This window comes from Mytilus trossulus, chromosome 1 (genome assembly GCF_036588685.1).
Source record: "Mytilus trossulus isolate FHL-02 chromosome 1, PNRI_Mtr1.1.1.hap1, whole genome shotgun sequence".
NCBI lineage: Eukaryota > Metazoa > Mollusca > Bivalvia > Mytilida > Mytilidae > Mytilus > Mytilus trossulus.
Genome location: NC_086373.1, coordinates 27542099 through 27565240, shown reverse-complemented (window position 1 = coordinate 27565240; position 23142 = coordinate 27542099). Strand labels below are relative to the sequence as shown.

General features: G+C 32.6%; 1 protein-coding gene across 1 annotated transcript; it reads left to right on the top strand.

The window, feature by feature from the left end:
• The first annotated feature begins 8282 nt into the window (after window positions 1–8282).
• LOC134720778 (germ cell nuclear acidic protein-like) lies at window positions 8283–22503 on the top strand. Its single transcript, XM_063583277.1, has 2 exons — window positions 8283–8906; window positions 22082–22503. Exons 1-2 carry the CDS (start codon window positions 8534–8536, stop codon window positions 22465–22467), a joined length of 759 nt encoding a protein of 252 aa, XP_063439347.1. The 5' UTR covers window positions 8283–8533; the 3' UTR covers window positions 22468–22503.
• Window positions 22504–23142: the final 639 nt, after the last annotated feature.

The following is a 23142-nucleotide window of genomic DNA, read 5'->3' as shown; positions in this document are numbered from 1 at the left end:
TTTACTCAATATGTTTTATTCAATAAAATTCTGAATTAATTTGAACTTAATTGTGTGGTGTTTTTTCTCTCAATCAATCTAATTAACCATATAAAAAATTGTTTGATGTTACATCCAGATAAAGTCGATTTTATTTTTTGATTCAAACCAGATTCCGGTTTGAATAAATACAATACATTACGTTAATAATAGACGAATACGTATTCCCTCAATTAAATTGGTTTACCTATAATCGTATTGGCTTGTTTGTTTCGTGATTTAAGAATGCTAAATTACGCCTCTATATTTTAATCAAGAATGTTTTGCTCTTTGGTCAAGCACGAATTATTTAGAAATTAAAGCAAGGACATGGTCTGGTTGACAATAACATGTGGTTTCGTATGACATGCCGTCGCTGCCGGCGCGGGACGCTTGCGCTTTTACATAGGATATTTGCGCTTTTTAAAAAGGACGTTTGTTCTTTCCATGTAGATCATTTGCGCTTTTACAATATTTGCTTCTTATGACTTCCCTCCTATTTGATCCGGGCTAACGACCGATAGAGTTAAAGTTATAATTTGCCGTAATTATTATTTATATGATTTATCATTATAACACGTGCACATTCGTGTTAAAAAGTCATTTCAAAGCACATATTTATAGTTCTATCAGAGACATATATACACGTGTATAAATGTCTTTTGTTATATATAGCTAAAAGCAAACAGCATTAAAAAGACATAAAGTCAAGAACAATCATGACAGGTCAGTTTTTGCTTGATATCTAAAGCTCAGGCAATGAACAAATTTAACTCTTGTCGTATGTCCTGACTGGTATTTCGACCGTATTTCAAAGACATTTTTAGTTTTTCTTTCTCAATTCTTGACTGAGGTTCTCTTTCGTCAATATAACGAATTTTAATGTAATTAATCGACTATTGTTCAATGATGAAAGTCCATCGTGACACAAACATTGTTTTCTACGGAAGCCGATAAGGGCCATTCAAAAAAAATAAATTATGTCGTAATTACGACGTCGTAATTTCGACATAACATGTCGTTGTTACGACATCGCTATGTTGTAATTTCAATATAACATGTCGTTATAATGACATCGCTATGTTGTACTTTCGATATAACATGTCGCTATATATATAAAAGAATAGGTATTATGATTGCCAAGATACTAAATGACAAAAAAAATTAACAACTATAAATCATCATAATGCCCCCAATAATTAGAAAAAGACCCCGCATAGTCAGCTATAAAAGAGGGACGAAAGATACCAGTTTGAGAGTCCCCGAAATGCTGTGTGGCAGACAGTGTTATTAATTAATTATTAGCCCCCTTGGTAAAACTCCCAATTTCATATTTAATGTATTTCATTGTTAAATAATTTACATGAAGCTTAATAAGTATATATTTGTTAATTGCATAGCTTTTGCTCTTTGAATTCATTGGTTAAAGATATTTATTTATATTGTAAAGTTTAATATTTGCATCGTCGTAAAATCTGTGATTACCTTCTTTGGTTACCTTCTGTGAGAAACTTATGTATTTTATATATTCAAAAAATTTATTTTCAGAGGTTCCTGACCGTGGAAGGACTGTAGAGTGAAAGTGGATATATATAACGTCATGCTTTAATATATTTTTTGTAATGACTCTTATCGGCTTCTATAGTTTTCCATTACTAGTCTATAACTTTAAGTTTAAGACTATTAATGTTAACTTACTAGCCTCAAATATACATGTATAAGTTGAATTTATTTACGCTGTTATTACAATTACTGAAAATTACACGTAGACGACTATAGGTAATAAGCGCAAATGTCCGGTCAATTTAATACAGGTGTATCAAACTTTAAAGCGCAAATGTCCATAGTGTATTTGAAGCGCAAACGTCATATCATGTTACAGGTAAAAAAAAAGCGCAAACGTTTTGTTCCCTTTGCTCTAGACTGTAAATCATATGAACAATAGCACGTAATAACAAGTCTTATGAAGAAATGGAATCAGGACATGAATGAGACGAAAACTGTTACACCCTAAGGAGTCCTAAGATTAAACAAAACAAACAAAAACAAACATAACTACAAACCAGTGTCTAGTTGATCTAGTCCAATTAAACTATTTTTGCATAGCGTTAATGATATTGTCCACAGTGCTTCTGATATATTTGCCGCTGAACTATAAATTAATCAAGATCGAAGTTATTTATGAAGCTGTAAGATAAAATTCCTTTAATAAAATCAGGGTTTCAAATTAGCGGTAGTCTGAGGTCCGCGAACTTCCACTTTTGCAATCGGACTTTCGTCTTGGTTACCAGATACGCCCGACGGACCGACCTTCTACGACTCATGTAAAATAAGAATGAAATACTTTCGCTACACATTTTTAAACAACAATCAATCAATCCTAGCATCACTGCATACATTACGAAATAATTCATTCTTTTGAAAATATCGTTCCAATAGCGTTTTTGTCACTTGTTTTCCTGCTTTGTCGACCTGGTGATTTCAGCTGATTAATATAGTTTGTTCTGTTACACCACTATCTTAGGTTTCAAGGGGGTCGGCGCCTGCAAACATTTCATAGTGCGTCTGTCCTATGTCAGGAGTCTTTAGATCAGTGGTTTCGTCGGTTTATGTCAGTTATTTTTGTTTTTATGTAAATTGATTTGTTATGAATGAGGCTGGAAGTTTTCTGAATTGACCCCCCCCCCCCCCCCCCCCTATTCTCATGTTGGGTCTTTCATGCCGACTGTACGGTTTGGTGTTTTCTCATTATTGAAGGCAGTCAGGTTGTTTATTACTGCTTGCATCTACGTCATTTAAACTTCAATTTTATGGGTATTTGTCTTCTTAGGAATCACATCTCCTTATTTTCATATCAGACCATACATCACGTATCAATTTATATTTTTTAAAATGACTTTGTTTTTCCCATTTTTTTTACAATTGTCATTTCACGCAATCCGATACCTTGTACATTTGTAACATACAAAAGGAAGGTAACATTTAACTATTTACATTATTTTTTTTACAGCAAATTATTTTAAAAATTAAGAATAAATTGATGATGTTGTTTCGATTTCTAGTTATTTTCATTTTCATTTATCATAATGTAGTGACAAGAAGGTCTGAACCGTATTTAGATCAATTGACAATAGGATCTTTGACTTTAACAAACACGACGATGTCAATTTTTTCTAACGTCCCTTTCTACTAATAAACCATATGCTTCAGCTTATTGCGCTCGGATATATCAGTGAGAGGCGAAAGATACTAAATGTATATTCAAACTCATGAGTCAAAAATTAGAGACAACGCCTTGGCTAAAAAAGAAAAAGACGAACAAACACACAAAAGTACACAAAACACTGGTCGTTAGTACAAACACGGGCTGAGTTCAATATTGAAGCGGCTACATAGGGCTACGTAGATTTATGACTATTGAACTTGTAGCTAGCCTAGTTGGTACATTCAATTCAATATTTATTGGAAAGAGCACAATAGAGGCGTGATACAAATACAGACAATTATATTATCAACAACATAGACGTTGATATCAGCTAGGCTTGCTTCGCGTTCATTAGTCTAAAATCTACGTAGCACTATGTAGCTGCTACGATCTTCAACGCACCGCTTGTAATCAGTCTAATTCGGCAGGTCACAATCGTGAAAAGACTCAAAGAGGACGGTATTGAAGTTACGACATTATAGGAACATATCCGACACTATCTTTGAAACAGGTATTCCATAACGGTTAACCAACTTTACGAAGAGATGATTTCAACTTCACTTAGAACTCATTGTTAAATAGAATCCTTGTGAGAAGCAATCCTCTATCAAGGAAATCATGATAAAAACTAGCCCCGGAGTATCATGTTGAAGTTATATCATGATTCAGGCGCAGCTGGGATGGTGCTTGCTATGAGATACGTTAGAAATAAACTTAAACGAACAGTTGCGAATCACTGACTGCCTTAGAAGGGCCCGCTCCGGTCATGCTTCAGTGGTTCCTTATACAATCAACCAGTTTTGTTTCAGAAAAGGGGGCCTGGATCCCTCTATATTCGCATCAAACGAACAAAAAAATGCAACATACTTATTATCATGTGGACTGGTCAGCGTTGTTGTTATTGAATCTTACGAAATTTGATTGGAATATTACTTGTAAGTTATTATTAGTTTCGTCTACTTCACAAAAATCTTGTTATGCACTAGTACTATCAAATGTATCTTTGAATTTAAAGTGTTTGCGTTCCATCTAATAATCCGACGCTTACGATCCTTACATATTTTACCATCAATTTAACTATCATCTTTTTAAACATCAAAACAAAATTGAATGTAAATGGTCGTACAATCGAATGTACAATAGTGTCAAGGTGTCTTGATTGAGTTCAGATCATTTAAACGACCTCGTAACTTTTGCATACGTTAAAAAACAAATTATATTATGTCTACACAAATACACTTCTTGAGTAGCAATTTTCTCACCAATACTTGTTTTCATTCTTATTCAAATTGTAGTCAGAGTGTCCCATTTGTTCATCTCACTCAAATCTATAATAACTTTGATATATATTATCTTACATATTGTTGATTTCGAAATGTGTTATCGGCCTAAAAAATCTGAAGAAGTAACAAAACGAATATTTACTATATTTCGAAATGACATTAAGTTATTATTACACTTCGTCATGATCAAAAGTACAATGAACCTCGATAAAAAGTATGTTGTTGCAATGCAAATTGAATGGATTGTGAAATATTTTGTTTAAAAAAATTGTTTTATTGTTATCCTGGGTGTTTTGACATTTCAACTAATGGCCTATTTTTTGACGACATGATTATATTATGATGATGCAGGGAATTCATAAAGGGTACAACAACCCAGTAGTATTAAAATGAAAGTCATGAAAAGGATAACGTACGAGATTAAAGATTAAACAGATGATCAATGTCTTAGGCATTTATCATGGTCGTACCCTAGAATGATGAGTAATTTATGTTCTACTGGTGGCACCAATCCTGTGTTTATATGGCGGGGAAAAAAGCTGGGAAATAGTAGTATACGTATATTAAGACAGACATCGTAAAAGAACATTTAAAACACCCAGACATGGTAGTCGTGACATTAAGGGCATGAAATTATGTTAAAGTTTAATCCAGCTTGACATTTACGAAGCTTGAAAAATAGTGGAGTCAGCGCAAAGAACATCGATTGTACTGAAATGACAAAAAAAAACGTACAATTCAAACTGTAACCCTTGCAATTAATTTAGAAGTAGAATGTCCCGTTTTTTATAATAAGTAATTGTAAAAACTGTTAAAATATAGAAAAATAAAGATTTGGCAGGTAGGTAAAACTTACATAATTGAAGAGATAAATGAAAACTGAAGAGATTGGTGCCCGATTTATATAATTCCAAGGCCCTCAGTCGGCCCCAGAAGCGAGGAAGCAGCGCATCTATTTAGGGTGGGCAAATACCCACTTTTTGATATGGAACGAGCTCTGACGTCCCACGGCCCCAGCTTGTCTGGCTTAACAGCCGTCGGACGTCAGAGTAATCTCGGACTACCAAATGTGATAGTACAAGGATAAAAGCTGCATGTGGATTTTCTATAAAATTTCCATATGTTTAGCATTGAATCAACAGAAGGGTACATAATCCTTAAATGAAATGAAACTAGCATTATGTTATAACTTCCGAATCGGTACGTTTTGCCACAAAGATGGACGTTGAATGATTGAAGACCGTGTTTATCTCTTCCTTTCCATAGATTGAAATGAAGGATACATCTACAACATAAACTAGTACTGTACTATCAACTTGTAACCTTATCTTAGACATTGAAATCGACAGTATATGTTAGCTGAGATATATACAGGGATTATTATCAATTTCCTGGTCAATACGATATTCCTTTGTTTCCTTTCAATGTTTACTTGATATATGTCTATTTTCTGCCGGCATTTGGTGCAACCCGTTAAAAAACTCTGCGTCAGAGTAGATTACGATCATTTACCCCTTTTGTAGATATGCTTCTCTCTCCCTCTGTCTCTCTCCCTTTTTATACAGAAACTATCGTCGATAAAAAAAAATCCTGAAGGTATATTTTTTCTCCCCTGAAAAAAGTTTACGAGAACATAAGCCCTTTTGGTTTCGTTTCCATAGAAAATGTTGGCTGTCTGTTGTTTATCACGTCTATCAAGCACAGCTGATATGTATCATGATGTGTAAAGGGAATACAAGTTAAATTATTTAATGAAATATTAGAAGATAGCACTTGTAAAATGCTTTCAGAATATTAAATGAATAAAACTTAAATCACCGTAATTGTTTTCTACAATGTAGCTATTAAGAAAAATAGAAGTTCATAGGCTTTTATAAATAAATTATAAATTTTCTGGATTACCAGTATGTTTTTTGTCATTGGTGAAAACCTTTCAGTGCCTTGTAGTTGCTAACACCCTCGTTCTTTGGTTTCTGGTGCCTGTTTATCGAAGCTCTCTTAGGATTAGGACATATCTAGTCCTTATTGGGTTTATCAAACATGTCGCAATTTAGGAAAATCCTAGGAACAGAGTGTACGGTTTGTATAGATTCCATTTAATTTTTATGGCGGGATGAAACTATCATGAAAGGGGGTGGGGTCTAGGATGAAAAAATATTGTCATGCTTTCTTTTGATAGTTATCTTTGTCTTTTATTTTTATTTATTAGTATATTGTGACTTTTTTAACATTAATTGTTTTCAGCCTTTTGTTTTTGCAAAGTTGTCCATCTTGTTTTATTTTATTCCAGCCTCTTTTAAATATCATCCACACCTCCCCGTAAAAAAAAATGTTAACTCCCTTACATCCAAATCTCACTTTAGTCAGCACCATTGGTTGCAACATTTGACAAGTTACCAAAAAAGCAAAGTTTTCCTATTTCATCAAGTCGTCAAGGAGAGTCTGTAGTTTTGCATCGATTCGGTAAAATTCGAATTTCATCTCTTGATCTTCATCTTCGCTAGCCAAGGGTTACGATCCACTCCCGCTCTCTCCACGGGGAGAAAGCGGGTGTGGATCGTAATCCTTGACTAGCGAAGATGCTTGCTCTTATAAACACGTAATAAAAGATTTAATAGTTGAAATACTATGTATTTATATGAAAGATGCACGAGATTTGATTTTGAACTTTAAGTATGAAACCGTGACGCTTCGATTTCTATAATTATTGATCTTCTTTTATATCATAGCACTTGGTTAAATTTTATAAAATACTTTTTTGTATTTTTGTAATTTTTGGTTTGCCATTTTACTTAGGACAGCGGTAAGGACGTCCTAGCTAAGATCTTCGGTGTGCATGCTGAGACGTGTCGTGAGTCGGTCCTAACTTTATCCTAACTTCTGTGTTAAGAAATTCTTAGGACCGATCTTAGGACAATTTCGATAAGCAGGCCTCTGGTGAATAGTAGACATACATGTACATTCTGTTATTTTCAAAATTGTAGATATATCGTTAAATTTTTAAATATAAGTACAGGGGTCTGTTGTTCAACTTGTCGTTAGTGCTAACGCGTCGTTAAAATTTCTTAATCATTCGATTAAATTTAATCATATGATTAATGTGTTGTTCAACTTGTCGTTAATTTTAACGCTGCGTTAAAAATGCTAAAACTGTCGTTAAACTTAATCGACCTCTTTGAGGTGTATTAAATTTTAATCATATGATTAAAGCATCCAAGATGGCTGCAGTACCAATGCAAAAATAAGTTTATCCTTTACCACATATTAATGCAGTGAATAAATGTTGTTTGAGTAAAGTCCAGTGGCAAATATTTCATGTTTTTTTATGATAAAAATGGTTTAACAATAAATCACATACTGGATAGAGTTTGCTTTTAGAGTCGACCGGGATGAAGAGTGTGGAATTTAGAATGTTCTGAAAAAATAAGACGTATTTTTAATTGACGCTCCTAACCGTCATTGCGTCATTAACTGTTGAATAAGTGTTGTACAGTGACCTTTCACGATCTAATAAACTTATCACAAGTAGATAACACGATCTTTGATGCATGTACAGTGAACTTTCATAGTAGACTGAGATAAGAGAATAAACAATCGCTGCTTAATGATGACGAGTTAGTATAAATGAATTATCATGATCAAATTAATTATCACTAATTATGATAGAGTATAACATAACATTTCGTTATATAACCATTATACAAATATCACGCACCATCAGCAATTAATTTACACATGTTAAAATTAATTATACTTTTCTTAAGGCATCTAAACATACTACCGATATACTTTCATCTTTGTCAAGTCATGTGCACGCAAATTGAGAGAAAGCCTTCAGCATCATGAAATGACACACTGCTATTTGATTTATAATATTAGACATAAGCTATTCGATGATGATATAATACAGTACTTAACTACTATTTTACACTCCTTCAGTTTGTACAGCCACTTCACGAAGAAAACATTTACTTTTTACCGATATAGCTACTGTTAATTTAATTTCGTTCAAAAGATCAGATTTAACATGAAATTAGCAACTTTGGCGATTTCTTTCGTAATTCTTTACCCAGTTGTGGCGCCACCGCCTTTAGACGTTGAATTGAGAGCTAAAAAGGAGTTTTATGATGAATTGAACGACGCGAAAGAGGATGTTTTGGATGTATTTGGTGACAATCTTATTCCAGACTCTATAGAAGATGTGATCGAAGATTCAAATACCGAAGATCCGATTGAGATTAAAAGTGACGAATCTAGTGAATTTGTTCCCGTATCGATACCAAATAAGTTCGATAAATACGATTCCAACGATGACGATTTTATCGACGAAGGAGAACTGCTCGCCATTCTTGGAGTGACAGAAAATGAAAACGTTGCTTTTAAAGCGGCTGACGATGATGGTAAAGTATATTTTATTTTCGTCTGTTCGTATACCAAGGGAACGACCATTTTACTTCAGGGGGGGGGGGGGGGTATGTTTTTTTTCCAAAATAAAAAGTATTTCGATTCCCAATTTGATGATAACAAATATTCTGTCCATATTACCTTTTGTGTTAAATTTTGAACAAAATGCTATGATCGATAGCTTTGAGCTAAAAAGATTGTTTACGCGAAAAACAGACACAAAAAAAAACATAACCCCCTCCTAATGATTGCTCCCTTATCTGTAATGAAAACTTAACTTGCATTTCTTTTTTTAAAACACTGTTTATTTGTAAATTGCTAAGATACAATGTAGTTTATGTTTATCAAACGTATTTGATGTTCTTCCAACAAAATGATAACATGTCTTTTTAGAAAGTATACCAATATGTAAAATGTATTTTAAAAACGGTTTTCTTGATTTAGATTTTCACTGCATGATAGCATAAAATAGTAAATTTAAGTGATATATATTACGTTTCTAAGTATTCACATTGGCTTTTAAATGTATTGATTGTTCCTGTTGACAGTTAATCTACCTTTCGAACGCACGAAATGTATAGTGTTATTTTCGTGCATAGCTGACAAATCAGGATACTTATTGATCAGTGAAAATATATTGATGTTCATACTCAAACATGGTCCATGTAATCATACCGCTGAAAGCTTTGAAAGCATTCATTTATCGCCTTGTTGTGAAGTATTATAACAGGGGGTTGGTATTCATATCGGAACAAACTGTGCCCCTTTTTTTTACTAACTAGCTTCTTAATTTGCACGAAACAGATCTCATACATGAGTTTCTTAAAAAGAATGAAAGAAAAAAGTAAAATCACAAAAATACTGAACTCAGAGGAAAATCAATTTGAAAAGTCCATAATCACATGGCAAAATCAAAAAACAAAACGCATCAAAAACGAATGGACAAGAACTGTCATATTCCTGACTTGGTACAGACATTTTCAAATGTAGAAAATGGTGGATTAAACCTGGTTCTATAGCGCTAACCCTCTCACTTTAATAACAGTAAACAAGCATCATCCTTACATCCATTGACGACTTACGTTATATAATAGTAAATGACGCTCTCTTACTTAATAATTACTGGCTTGCTTACAATGTTGATGATTGCACCTTTCCCATTAGATTTGAAACTATGAATACCAATGTTACATGTTGGTATGCTTCATATCTTGTGTTACATATAGAAATTGACAGTGGACGTCAACATGACGACAAAAACAATGATGATTAAGATTTTCTCATTGGGAAGTTTTTATATTTTCATTTGGTTACATTCCAGCCACACCTGCAAATGACGTAAAAATCTTCGACTTGCTAAGACATTCCAGATCACCACTCCTTATTAAAAGGACGCTTACAATGCAACTTAGCAAGCACGTTGATCAAAGGTTTGCTTTGCATACTTTTATAGAAGAGCTGTAATAGTAAAGTTGAAGTTGTTCTTCAAAAGATCTTGACTTGGTTGATGGTCATTTATGTTTGTGGTTTGTCATACCCAACATTTACATTATTTCAATTTATACTACAGCTGTTCTGTTTGCGCAGTTAAACATAAGCCTCGCTTTCTATCTGTTTCCTAGCTTGAACAAATATTTTTTTTAAAATCGAGACAATGTATGGTAATTCTATATGTATAAGGTTGTTTTTTCCTCACTAAAATATTTTCTTAAAGCGATCTAGACTACATTATACATGTATACATTTTCTAAGATAAAAAATCAAGTGTACAAATAACTCTAAAAAGAAATAATTATACGCATTACTAACCAGGGTTTTAACAGATCACTTTATTAAATGCACCAGCCAATTTGTGCTAGCAGGTTTAATAATTTGAATCAGCAAAACATTTCAGTCTTTTAGATTCATTAATCTTGGGATAACAATCTGTGGTGAAAATTTAATCTAAATTGCACAAGAAATATTGTAAAGATATTAAACCAGCGTGTTTTTCTACAAATTGATGAAATGTAATAACATTCTATTGCATACCGTAAACACGAAACAACATGAACATACAATTAGCAGTTATATAATGCCAGTTACTATTCACTTAGAAGTGTTTTGTAAATTGTCATGAGAAAACTAAGACATATAAGTTACTACATAATACGCAAAACACGTGTTGACCAAGTTTATTGCATGTTTCAAGTTCTGTTTGATTTAACCAATAGCTGACTATCTGAAAGATGTAAAGTCTTACACAGGCGCTTGAAAAATGGAACACGCTTTTTCTATATCATTTTGACCTAATTATTATTTACTTTTAATTAAAAGGGGATTTTTTTTTTTAATTTTGATGGCATAATTGATACATCGATCACTGAACTAGTATATATATTTGTTTATGGGGCCAGCTGAAGGACGCCTCCGGGTGCGGAAATTTCTCGCTGCATTGAGGACCTGTTAGTGACCTTCTGCTGTTGTCTTTTCTATGGTCGGGTTGTTGACTTGTCTCTTTGACACATTCCCCATTTCCATTTTCCATTTTATAGAAACAGAATATGTTATTTCGCAAAACACAAAAAAAAACAACAACTAAGATTGGCACTTTCTTTACTACTAATTCAAACGAACTGTTGTAAACCTTTCTCCAAGTAGTATATTAATTCTACGTAATCATGAAGGGGTTCAATACATTTTTGCAGCTATCATGAAAAATGCATTTTAAAGCAATTTGATTGGCATCCCTTGATTACACTTTGAGGCATTCACATAAATGTATTTCTATCGTAATAGAGACAGAAAATTCTGCAATCTGTATCAGCTGTGTAGAAGTCGGTGACTAGAGGGCAATAGCACTCCCCTTGCAAACTAGTTTTTGCTCCCAACACTTTTTAGCAAAACAAATTATTGAAAATAAATTGAAAAAGAAGACAATATAAATTAATAACAAAAGACGTCACTTATCAACTCCTAACACAACCTGTTCCGTAATAGTCATTCATAGGACCGTTATTTAATGATATTTAACACGAGCGAAGAAATATTAACATTACAATAAATGCAATTCATAAATCAATGGAAAAACTGACTATATATAAAGGCAACAGTAGTATACCGCTGTTCAAAACTCGTAAATCCATGGATAAAAAACAAAATCGGGACAACAAACTAAAACCGTGGAGAACAACGACACAACACTAAAATGTAACACAAACAGAAACGGACCAAGCATCAGACAAAATCCCACGAGAATAACAAATATAACATCAAAACCAAATATATACATGAATTTGGGATAGACAAGTACCGTGACTATAGATACTTGACAAAATTTCCCGCCGCTAAAAACGCATTTGTCCCAGAAAATGCTTTTGTCGTTTACTATATATAGGTGTATGTATTATTTTTGCCGCATCAACGAATTTCACCAGGAATTCAGAATCATGACAGTGAATGTATAATCATTGCTGCAAACATTTATATTTTGACATCTAAAAGCTGTTGTTTCGGCGATCTGCATGAAAATAGTTTAAAATAATGATGTATGTTATTGATATTAGACAATATTTACAATGTTAAGTTCGGGTTTTTGTTGTTTGCTTTTTCAAGCATGAAAACTCTTTATCGATCACCATGCATATGTTATTAAGCTCGACGTCATTTTTTTAAATGCATCATTTGCATGGTGAAATAGTAATCCAATTATACATAAGATTACACCAATTTATTATACTACTTTGTGGGAACTTGTGGCTTCAAAATATCGGTGACGTCTACTTTCATTTCTATGCTATCTATGGCGATAACTTTTCGCTTTAGACAACAACAAAAAAACAACGTTTCTGTTCTTATTTCAACAAGGAACCCATTAGCATTACCATGATTACATAATTATTGAAAACAGATTTGTTGATATCTGACAGCTGCTGTTTTATCGAGCTATTTTTAACGAATAATATCTGTACTTCAGCTGAAATTAGATTTCATGTTGTATATATTTAATATTATATAAGACTGCTAATATGCTTTATATTAAAATAAACAAAAACATCTAATTACTGTCTGCTATAAATATTCAGACAACAGTTTACAGAACATATCAGTTCTGCATAAAGTATTCGTGCACTAGGTTTTATTTCTAAATATTATCAATAATGAATGTATGTTGCCCTATAAACTAAAAAATTAAGTCTGTTTCAAGTACAAATACACGTTAAGTACATAGAATAAATTCACAGACACAGCCGTTTCTTAATATCTCTAACACGAAAGGACATATGCGTTCAAACAATTATGAACATTTGCGCTTTAAACTTATATATGTTACAGTGAATTTGTATAATCAGTGATTATGTAGAATCCCTGAAATTTTCAGAGATTGTGTAGAATCACTGGCTAGTTTAGTGATTATGTAGAATCACTAAAATTTTCAGGGATTATGTATAATCACTAGAAAAAACGTCAGGGATTCTACATAATAACTGAAATGAAGAAATAGTTTTATTTATAAAGAAAATGAATAAAAGAAAAATAATTTATTCTTTAAAATCACATAAAAACATCATAATAAAGTAGCAAAAATTGCCAAATGTTAAGCACAAAATATCAAAATGATTAACCCATTTTTTTTTAAAGTTAGGCACACTATATTAAAATGATAAACACAATATATTAAAATAATATGCTTCACATCTGTTTTTAACACAATATCCACATTTTAAACATCCTTTTCCTGCACATATCGAATCAGATTTAAACAACACACCTAAGAGAAATGTTCAGTAAAAACATCAGAAGGTACCCTCCCCCAAAAGAAAAAATAAATAAATTGGGAAATTGAACTGGTTCGAGCAAGAAAGATACCATTGTTTTGTGGTCAGGAAATATCCTTCTTCAGACTTTTTTTTTGACAATTGCCATTATGTTTTTTGGGTTTCCCTTTTCTTTTTTATCCTGTCAAATTATTATGAGAATATGCAAGCTTCCTCTTAAAGTTTGTTCTATTTGTCAATCCCAAGTTCTACCTGTTTTTCTATACATTTACAATGAAGATGCCTAAGTTCTCACAGTATGAATTTCTTGCAAATTGTTCTTTGAACAAACAGAAAAACCCACACAAAAAAATTGTTCCATAATCTACTTCTCCATTTGCTTTACATGTATCACAAATAACATGCTTGTGGATTTACAAATAGAGCATGAATATTCATTTGATGCTGGATTTTAATAAACAACAATACATGTAAAGCTATTGTTATAAAGGAAATGTTAATATTATTAATTTTGAAGTCTTATCTTGAAACCTTGTGTTAGTTATATCTTTTAGAACATCCTCTGTGTTTACATTTGTTAAAGCAAAATTATTTCATCTGGCAAGGAAAATGAAAGAAACTCAAAATTATAATTTGTTTATATTAATTCTGTTTATCAAACAAAGGACCATTAAATTATTCATAATCCCTGAAATCATATTAGGGAATTTGTAGAATAATTATTAAAATGTTCAGTGATAATGTAAAATCACTGGTCATTTTCAGGGATTATATATATTTACTAATGATTTTAATGATTCTACATATTCCCTGAAAAATCAGGGATTCTACATAATCCCTGATTATACAAATTCACTGTAACATATACACCAAGTGCATACGAAATTGGCCAGACATTTGCGCTTTTAACTTCGTTAACCAATTTAATATAAGCTTTGTAATAAAACGTAAGGAGGGCTGTATTCTTTGTCCGGCATGGTATTTGTCACTGTTCTATATAGACCTATTTCTTAATGACTAGCTAGTGTGATCTAATCAGGGCATTAGTTTTCTTTAGGTTCATTGACCTTTGGGCTAATAACGGTCAATAATAGATATGTGTACCAGGGAGAATAAAACGAACGCATTATCCCCAAAAGCTTTTTGTTGGGTCGAAGCCAATCACCAAAGCCTTTGACCGTATGATTTCCCCCCTCAAAAATTAGCTCAATACCGTCAAAAGTTACACTGTCACTTGAAAACTGTTAAAGTGGAAATGTTTTTTTCTTCAAAATTTAACACTATGATTTATCAGGAAAGTTTGGATACAGAATAATTGTTTTTTCATCTGCTTGACCACATATTTTCTCAATCAGATTGGGGATCAGAATATTTTTTAAATCCATAGCCCCCTCCTCCTGTTGAAGTTAAACATGTTGTTTCATTACCGTGCGAGATGGTTACTCACACATTTTTGTCAATTGGCCCATAAAGGATAGTTGTCCTATTGACAATCCTAAAACATATACATGTATCCGTATCTTTATGTTGATTCAAAAATAATCTTCCTCCCAAATTACTCGGCATTCCAGGGTTTCGATTTTTTTAAAAGATATTATTAACCTCATAGTGGATATTTTTTATTGTATGTTTCTACAAACTTATGTATTTAGTATATTTATTATAAGTTGTGCAAACATTTGGCACTCAAGTTGAGTGGTGGAGACCCATAAAAGCGTCTAGTAGGTAAGCCGGTTTGTATGTCTATGATTTTCAAGCCCAAACTTAAACTATAAAGCATAAAAAAGTAAGTCAATGATATATTTTATTTTAACAAGCATTTGGTATATACATGTAAGTAAAACCACACGTCAAGCAATCGACATAAAAAAAAATCTTTGATACATCAAAGATATCTATGAAAGAGAAAGGGTAACAAAAATAGTACAAAGACACGATCATGAACATTGATGTATATTGCTCTTAAGTTTAAAGGGGCAATAAAATAATGGTTATTTGATTTTCTGAGTTGCAAAAAGTTTGACGAGACAACATTAAGGAACAGTTAATCATGCTTCTTAACACACATTAAGATGTTCTTGGAATTCAATAGATGCTACATATTGTTACATTTCTCTGATTATTTGTATCTGATGTACATGAACATTTGGTCAAAGTTTTTATCTGTTTTCTTTATTCATTTTTTTTGTTTCGAAAGACGAATATGAACGATTATTTGTCAAAAATAATTGGAGAATCGATAGAAATATTAAATAAATTAATAATAAACGGTTAAATAAAAGAATTCATCTTAATCAAGCTATATTTGACAAAGACCTAAGTGTAATTCATTTATACTATTCACCGTTTCAGAATCTGATGCAGTGTGTGATACATTTTGAAAAGCTTTTGGTCTTTTGTGGATAGTTGTCTCAATTGCCATCCGTCATACCACATCGTCTTTTTATACTAGTATTTCACCAAAACTTATGTTGTTATTTCCATTTTTGGTTGTGCACATTAAAAACATTAAGGTTCTGAAACGGTGAAAATTTAGGCAGATGACTTCTTACATATTGTTATTAACGCAAATCAGCATACTGAGGTGTCTTTGTGCAGGTCTTGTGATAGTGCTTGTGTTTCAGGTCTTGTGATAGTGCTTGTGTTTCAGGTCTTGTGATAGTGCTTGTGTTTCCAGTCTTGTGATAGTGCTTGTGTTTCCAGTCTTGTGATAGTGCTTGTGTTTCCAGTCTTGTGATAGTGCTTGTGTTTCCAGTCTTGAAAGTTGGAGGCTTGATGCTTTGTCTGTCAAAAGTCAAACTAATTAAAATAATAAAAGTATAACGATATGTATATTGCTTCATAGGTACTGTACCCGCTCAGTGTCCATAGGTAAAAGAAACATGTACTTTTCGACTGAGAGTTGGAATTATAATATCATCAATTACGATGACATCTCTTTATTCAAAGTGGTACCGTGTGCCATTTAAATCGAAAAAATATATTGGTTAATAGTAGTACATAGAAGTGAGTACTCATTTGACAATAACCTGTCAATTCCTGCGTAACAAACGTGTTAGCTTATCTCTATGTATCAATATTTCCCTCCAAAACGCATACAGTGAAACCTGGCTATACCGAATCCTGCATAAACCGAAAACCTGTATAAACCAAACATGTACTTAAGCACTGTCATGTCAATTTGTATGCGTTGTGAACCTGATAAACCGAATTGGCCTGAATTAAACCGAACACAATCGTAAGTCCAGAAGTGGTTAGGTTTAAACAGGTTTCACTGTGTAACGAATAAAAACGCATCCTACTGACGACATTGCAACGTGGATATTAGTATGTACAATACCCAAAAGAAAAAGCAACGTGAATATTAGTATGTACAATACCCAAAAGAAAAATGTTCGCCACATGAATACTAATTTCCCTAACAACTTAGTATACAACTTATAATATATTTTGGTGGAGTTTTGGTTAAACAAAGAAACTTGAATCGTGTACAGAAAATGCTTTATGATCTCTTTTATTTTATTTAAACTGATAGTTTCTAAATTTGCTTGAGGAATAAGAAGTTCAAAGCGTTCAACCGTTTAATTAATGCAGTTCATGTGATCTTTGAAAAATTACTTGCTTGTGTCAATAATTTTATGACGTTGTCTCCCCCTAGGTAAATAAACAAGCAAATCAAATGTGGTATTACGATATAAGTACAGTAAAAATGTTGATCTGGAATTTTGGAGGAAATCATTTTTCTTTTTTCGCTGCAATAATGTTTATTGCCGATAGTCATTTTGCATGTTTATTTAGTGTCCGATAGTAATCAGTCTTCTATTCAAAACTTTACATTTACACTAACATGTTCCAGATCGTTCTTGTCGGTGCACTATAATTGCGCATACAAATCATTATAAAAATTATCCTGATATGCAATGCCATGTAATATTTGCCATATATGACCTTAATAGCATTTGCGTATTCCATGTACCTCAGAGTCGGCGTTTTGCATTTGCGCCGATCTGCACTTCATTTGCGCCGATTTTTTCTTTCATTTGCACCAATTTTTTCTTTCATTTGCGCCGATTTTTTTACAGGTAAACTACAGGTGAAATGATATAAGAAGAAGTGGTATGAGTGCCAACGAGACAACTCTCCATCCCAGTAATGTTATTTTCATTTATCATTAAAGACCTATTCCGTTAGCCAGTTGAACATATGTTATGATACACTTTGTCAATCATAACATGTATATAACTGTTGTCTCCTGCTTAAAATCAATAAGTAAAAACCTAAGATAAAAGCACTTTGTTTATACTAAAATGACGAATTAAAAATATATGTACTGCATACGGAATACATTCAAATCATAAATCTGTTCTTTCCGAGTATGTATAGGCAACACATCTAATACATTGTATATTCCTTTCTTATGATTTCGTCTCTTCTATATTTGGCGTAATTGTCGATAAAGAAGGCCACCTTTTCTTTGTCTGGCATACGTACATGTACTGGTGGGGGCCTTTCTAGAGATCGCATTTTCTCACAAGGAAGCTATTAAACCAAGAGTTCCAAATGGTGAAGTTGAATTCATCCCTTCGTTAATTTTATAGACGCCATCACAAATTCGTTGACCGTTATGCCGAATGTGTACTTGTAAATTGTCTAAGATTGTATGACATTTGTCATCAGAAGGAGCGGAGCGTCAGGCAATGTCAAACGTGAAGCAGTCATCGATTTCATTTAGGGAAAGGAGTGGTAACCCGAAACATTGATGTATAGCCATTTACCAATTGCAATGTCACTTGATTTGTCTTTATACTCTCTGCTCAGCCAATGTTAAAGTATGAACTTACCTGTAAATCCAATTAGGAAAAAAATAAAATCGGCGCAAATGAAAAAATGAAATCGGCGCAAATGAAAGAATGAAAAATTTCAAAATCGGCGCAAATGTCATACGCCCCTCAGAGTACGTAGTCAAATACAATCCGGCATGCCGTAAATCATGGATCTGTTTTGTGTCGGTGGAGTTCAACTCAATTTAATACAGCAAATTATTATAAATAAATGATCAATCAAATGCTTTATCATGTATGATGTAATGAGCCACGATTGTCAACTACACAATACCCGCTAAAATTCAATTGAAGTGGGTGTAATCAATTATAGACAACGGCCTTCAACAATGAGAATAAGAAACAAACCGTAGGGTCGGCTGTGAAAGGCTCTAACATGAAAGATACATAAAGCAATTCAATTGAAAAAAACTTACGGCCTAATTTTAAACAAATTAATTTACGAAAAACAAATATGATAGACATGAACCAACGACAACCACTGAAATACAGACATAATTAATTTCATAATTAAATGTTTTTGATATAGATAACATAAACGAGAAAGCACCATAATTGGTCTTCTGACTTTTAATCACGGCAAGAAATATTTACAATTTTAACTAAAATTCACAGTAGCATAGCTCCACCTTTTTTTACAACCCCCCCCCCCCCCCCCTGAAAACAATCACAAACTATAAATGCCTAAAGTTAAAAAAGGACCACAATTTTGACATATTTTGGCAAATATAGTAATTGTAATTATAAAAAAAAAGATGTTTCAGAAGGAACAAAAACCGAACTCTAAATATATAGATAATTATAAAAGGGATATTTTTTTCGGATTTATATTGATTCCTTTTGATAGAGAATTCTTTAAATGCAAGTCGGTTTTGGCAACTTTTAGATTTGTATCAATGAGTAAATAAATTTTGGGTATTTACTGTCTTCTGATTGGTTTAACGTATTACTTTTATTTTCACTGTTGTCAATTTTTATGGGGACACGCCCACTCTGACGTTGTGTATTCATACCAAAGTAAAGGGTTGGATCTACGATTACTAATATGAGAGTAAAATAGGCATGGGTCTTTAATCTCTGGACTAAATGCTGGATATATATGTGTTTTGGATCGTGGTTTTTTTCTCTTCCAAAATTATTTCCGCCCCTTTCCAACTCATTTTTTTTCTCTTCTCAATAAATCATACAAAACTGTTAGGACTTTTTTTTTTAACTCAAAGTTGAATCCATACCTCTTTCCCAAATTTCAATCTTTAATTGATAATAATTTAGAATAAAACACCTTATCCCTTTTACTGACGATAAACAGTTGGTACCTTATTTGATTCAAGCCATTAAGTTATTAGCACAGCGTTAACATGGGAAATTATTTAATATAAATGATGTTCCATGTTCAATTGTAAAAGAAACAACACTTTAAGCCAACTTGCAAAGAACAGGAATTTATTTGTTGCATATATACAAGAAAATAACTTGCTGCACAAATTGCATATTTCGAAAAAAAATATTCCCATCGATTGATCTCGTTACATTCTAACTATTAAAAGAATGTCGAAGAGCAATTAACCGAGAAAACTGAATTGAAATGATGCCAAAACCAGGCGAAGAAGAACAACTGTGCATCATACGGGTACTTTTATCATGGGATTTTGTCTAGTACTTTAAATTGAAAATTTGTATAAATACGTAAACTACATAACAAATGCCGATATCAAATTTATTTTCCATATCAGAAGTCGTCAATGAGACAGAAACCTAAAACACAAACACACAGGTGTAACATTGAGAACATACTATAGATATTGTTCTACAGTAAACAGGCCAAACATATCAAATTTGTTAACACATGGCATGAGTAAAATCTCTTTGTTCTTACTGTGTTATAATCTGGATAATGCACAGCTAGGGTGTGCATTAACTACCTCAGATATACTGCATAGTTCAAATCTATTCTTACCTTTAGGGGCGGTTCCTAGATTTTTAAGGGGCATTATTCTATCAAATTAAAAAAAATATCGCCGAGTGTGGCAAGACTAAGAACAATATTGACTATTTTTAGCTTAAACACGATACTTTGTCCAATACTAGAGTACGACATGTTAGCATCCCATCCCCCGAAATCATCCATCTGCCTTGAAATTATGACAACGTTGAACTTTGTACACACATTGTTGTTTCAAAATAGACAAAATAAAAGGTTTCTAATTCCTTTTTATTCATCTAAGCTTGAACATAAAATGTATTATTATATTTTGTGTACAAGATAAATCTTAAATCAGTGTTTTAAATTCAGAAAGATAGTATTTTTTTTGAATATCTATTCCCCATATTTTCAGATCGAATTTAAAGGGGTCATGTTAACGGTTTCTTTTAAAACAGGGAGATTAGCTGGAAATCAAACAGACTTCATTTAGATGGACGTGTTTTAAAAAAAAAGAATACAGTAGATACAAAGCATTTTTTGGGAAGGGGAGTAAAAGATTGGAAAGAGAAACTTATTTTCTGTTTAATCAACATTAAAATTTAGGTAATCTTCCTCGGTTTATCTTTCTCTTTTAAAGCATATCATGAGACAAACAAATTCAAAAGCTCAATAATCCTTTCAGTTATGTTTTTTTTTTCATGCAAAGATTTGAAAGTACACAATTTGTCAAAGTCTAAATTGTCACTTATCAAATAAAAAATGGGAATAGATTTGACAAAAGCATTTAAAAAAATCTATCCATTAAGGTGGTACCTAACACTACAGGGAGATAACTCTGTAAAATCAGCTAAATGTTTTGAATACGTTGTGTTGTTAAGGGAAAGTTAAGCTTCTCAATGATCAAAATAAGACTTTGTCAAACTGCATAACCAGTGTATTTTTTCTGATAAAAAGGTTGGTTCAATTATTTTGAATTTTGTATTTTTTTGTCAAAAGGTAAAAGTAAATACTTTGTCAAAATTTTTAAGAAAATTTAACGAGCCAAATTAATTTAAGTTTAAGTGTTGGATAAAACCTTAAATCGCAATTTCACAGTAAGTCTAAACCAAAAAAAAAGTTATCAATTTAAAACTCACCAAAGTCGTAATTTCCCCCTTTCTTTACCCTACAAGCCTACAAGAAACGTTCATAGGATCCGTGGATTGCGGAACATCGTCCACATCTAAAACGTTCTCGTGAATTAATGACGTCATGTGTTAAAACAGTTATTGGCCAATCAAATTGGTATGTAGAGGATTATCTGCACGCTCAGGGTGACCCTCTAACCCGAACTCCTTCGTCGTTCGGGTTAATAAGGGTCACCTGAGCTGTGCAGATTAACTTCTATATACGGACTTGCTTGGTCAATAACTATAACAAATATTGTATCAACTAATCAAAACCAGAAATGTAATAAATTATGTTCATTTTGCTCAATCGATAGTTTTATTTAGTGTTTTGTAAACTGTTCTTTATAGTTTCGTTGTTTTGTTGTTGTTGTTTTTTCATGGGTTTGTCGGTCTGTCTTCGACTTTGGAGTTTTAACTCTCTCTGTTGTATCTTTTGCCTATTTTCATACTAATTGGTATTGTTCATATTTTGTTTTCCAGGTGATGGAATGCTCTCGCGTGATGAATTTGAAAATGGGCCATGGGATCTTGATAGTGGAGATGTAGATTTATCTGACGACAACGTTTCTGACGACAAATTAGAAGAATCCGTTGATGATGTTATAGAAGATTTCATTGACTTTGATGACGATGAATTTGAAAATATTTTGGAAAATCAAATTAGCGATGACGTGAAAAGTAACGAGATCGACAATGACATTGTTGATGACATCATTGATGACGTGAAAGATAAGGTTGAAGATAAGGTTGAAATTATTAACGATATCGTTGAAGACATCACAGATAATATGACCGATGATGACAATACAATCATCGTTAACCGCGATACTGCTGATAAAAATGACGATAAAAGAGATGATAACTAATGTTGATTCCAAAACAAAATAAAAAAAATAAAAATAGTTCATTTTTCATTTGAGAAATCATTTTCCTGTATAGCTCGCCTGAAGGTGCCCCGAAACAAGGCCAACTGTAAGCCATTATATAAAAGATTTTTAAGATGCACCTAAAACCCGAAGTCGAATTTAAAAAAAAGAGTATACAATACTGTGTAATAACACTGACAGGAACCCAACACACATGTATCCACGTGCACAGTCTGGTTTGGTTGTAATATTGATTTCTCTATTTTCCAACACAAATTCTATAAATGACAACAAACAATCAAAATTATACGCTCCACGAACACTATCGGATGCATAAATCAAACATAGTCAATTAACATATAAAAAAATATTACAATCATTATGATAAAAACATCTTTTAAATTGCCATTGATATGAACGTACTGTATCCAATGTGTACACAAAATGAATGCTTTCTATCCAAAAGGATTGAAAGTTAAATGAGTACTCCTCTGATTCATTTTGCATCCAATTTCTAGAACTAACTAAACCAAGGATTGAAATGTCGAACGTATTTGACGATTGATCGATTATCACGATAAAGCATGTAAAGCGACACTTCCCATGACCTTGAAGATAGATTACCCCCCCCCTTTTCCTCCCCTCATTTACATCTCTAGTAGAGTAATTATGGAA

What these genes read in the sequence shown, in the direction of transcription:
- LOC134720778 (XM_063583277.1), top strand. Translation starts at nt 8,534, where the DNA reads ATGAAATTAGCAACTTTGGCGATTTCTTTCGTAATTCTTTACCCAGTT. An exon ending in TAAAGCGGCTGACGATGATG is followed by an intron (nt 8,907 to 22,081) that starts GTAAAGTATATT and finishes TTTGTTTTCCAG; the next exon opens with GTGATGGAATGCTCTCGCGT.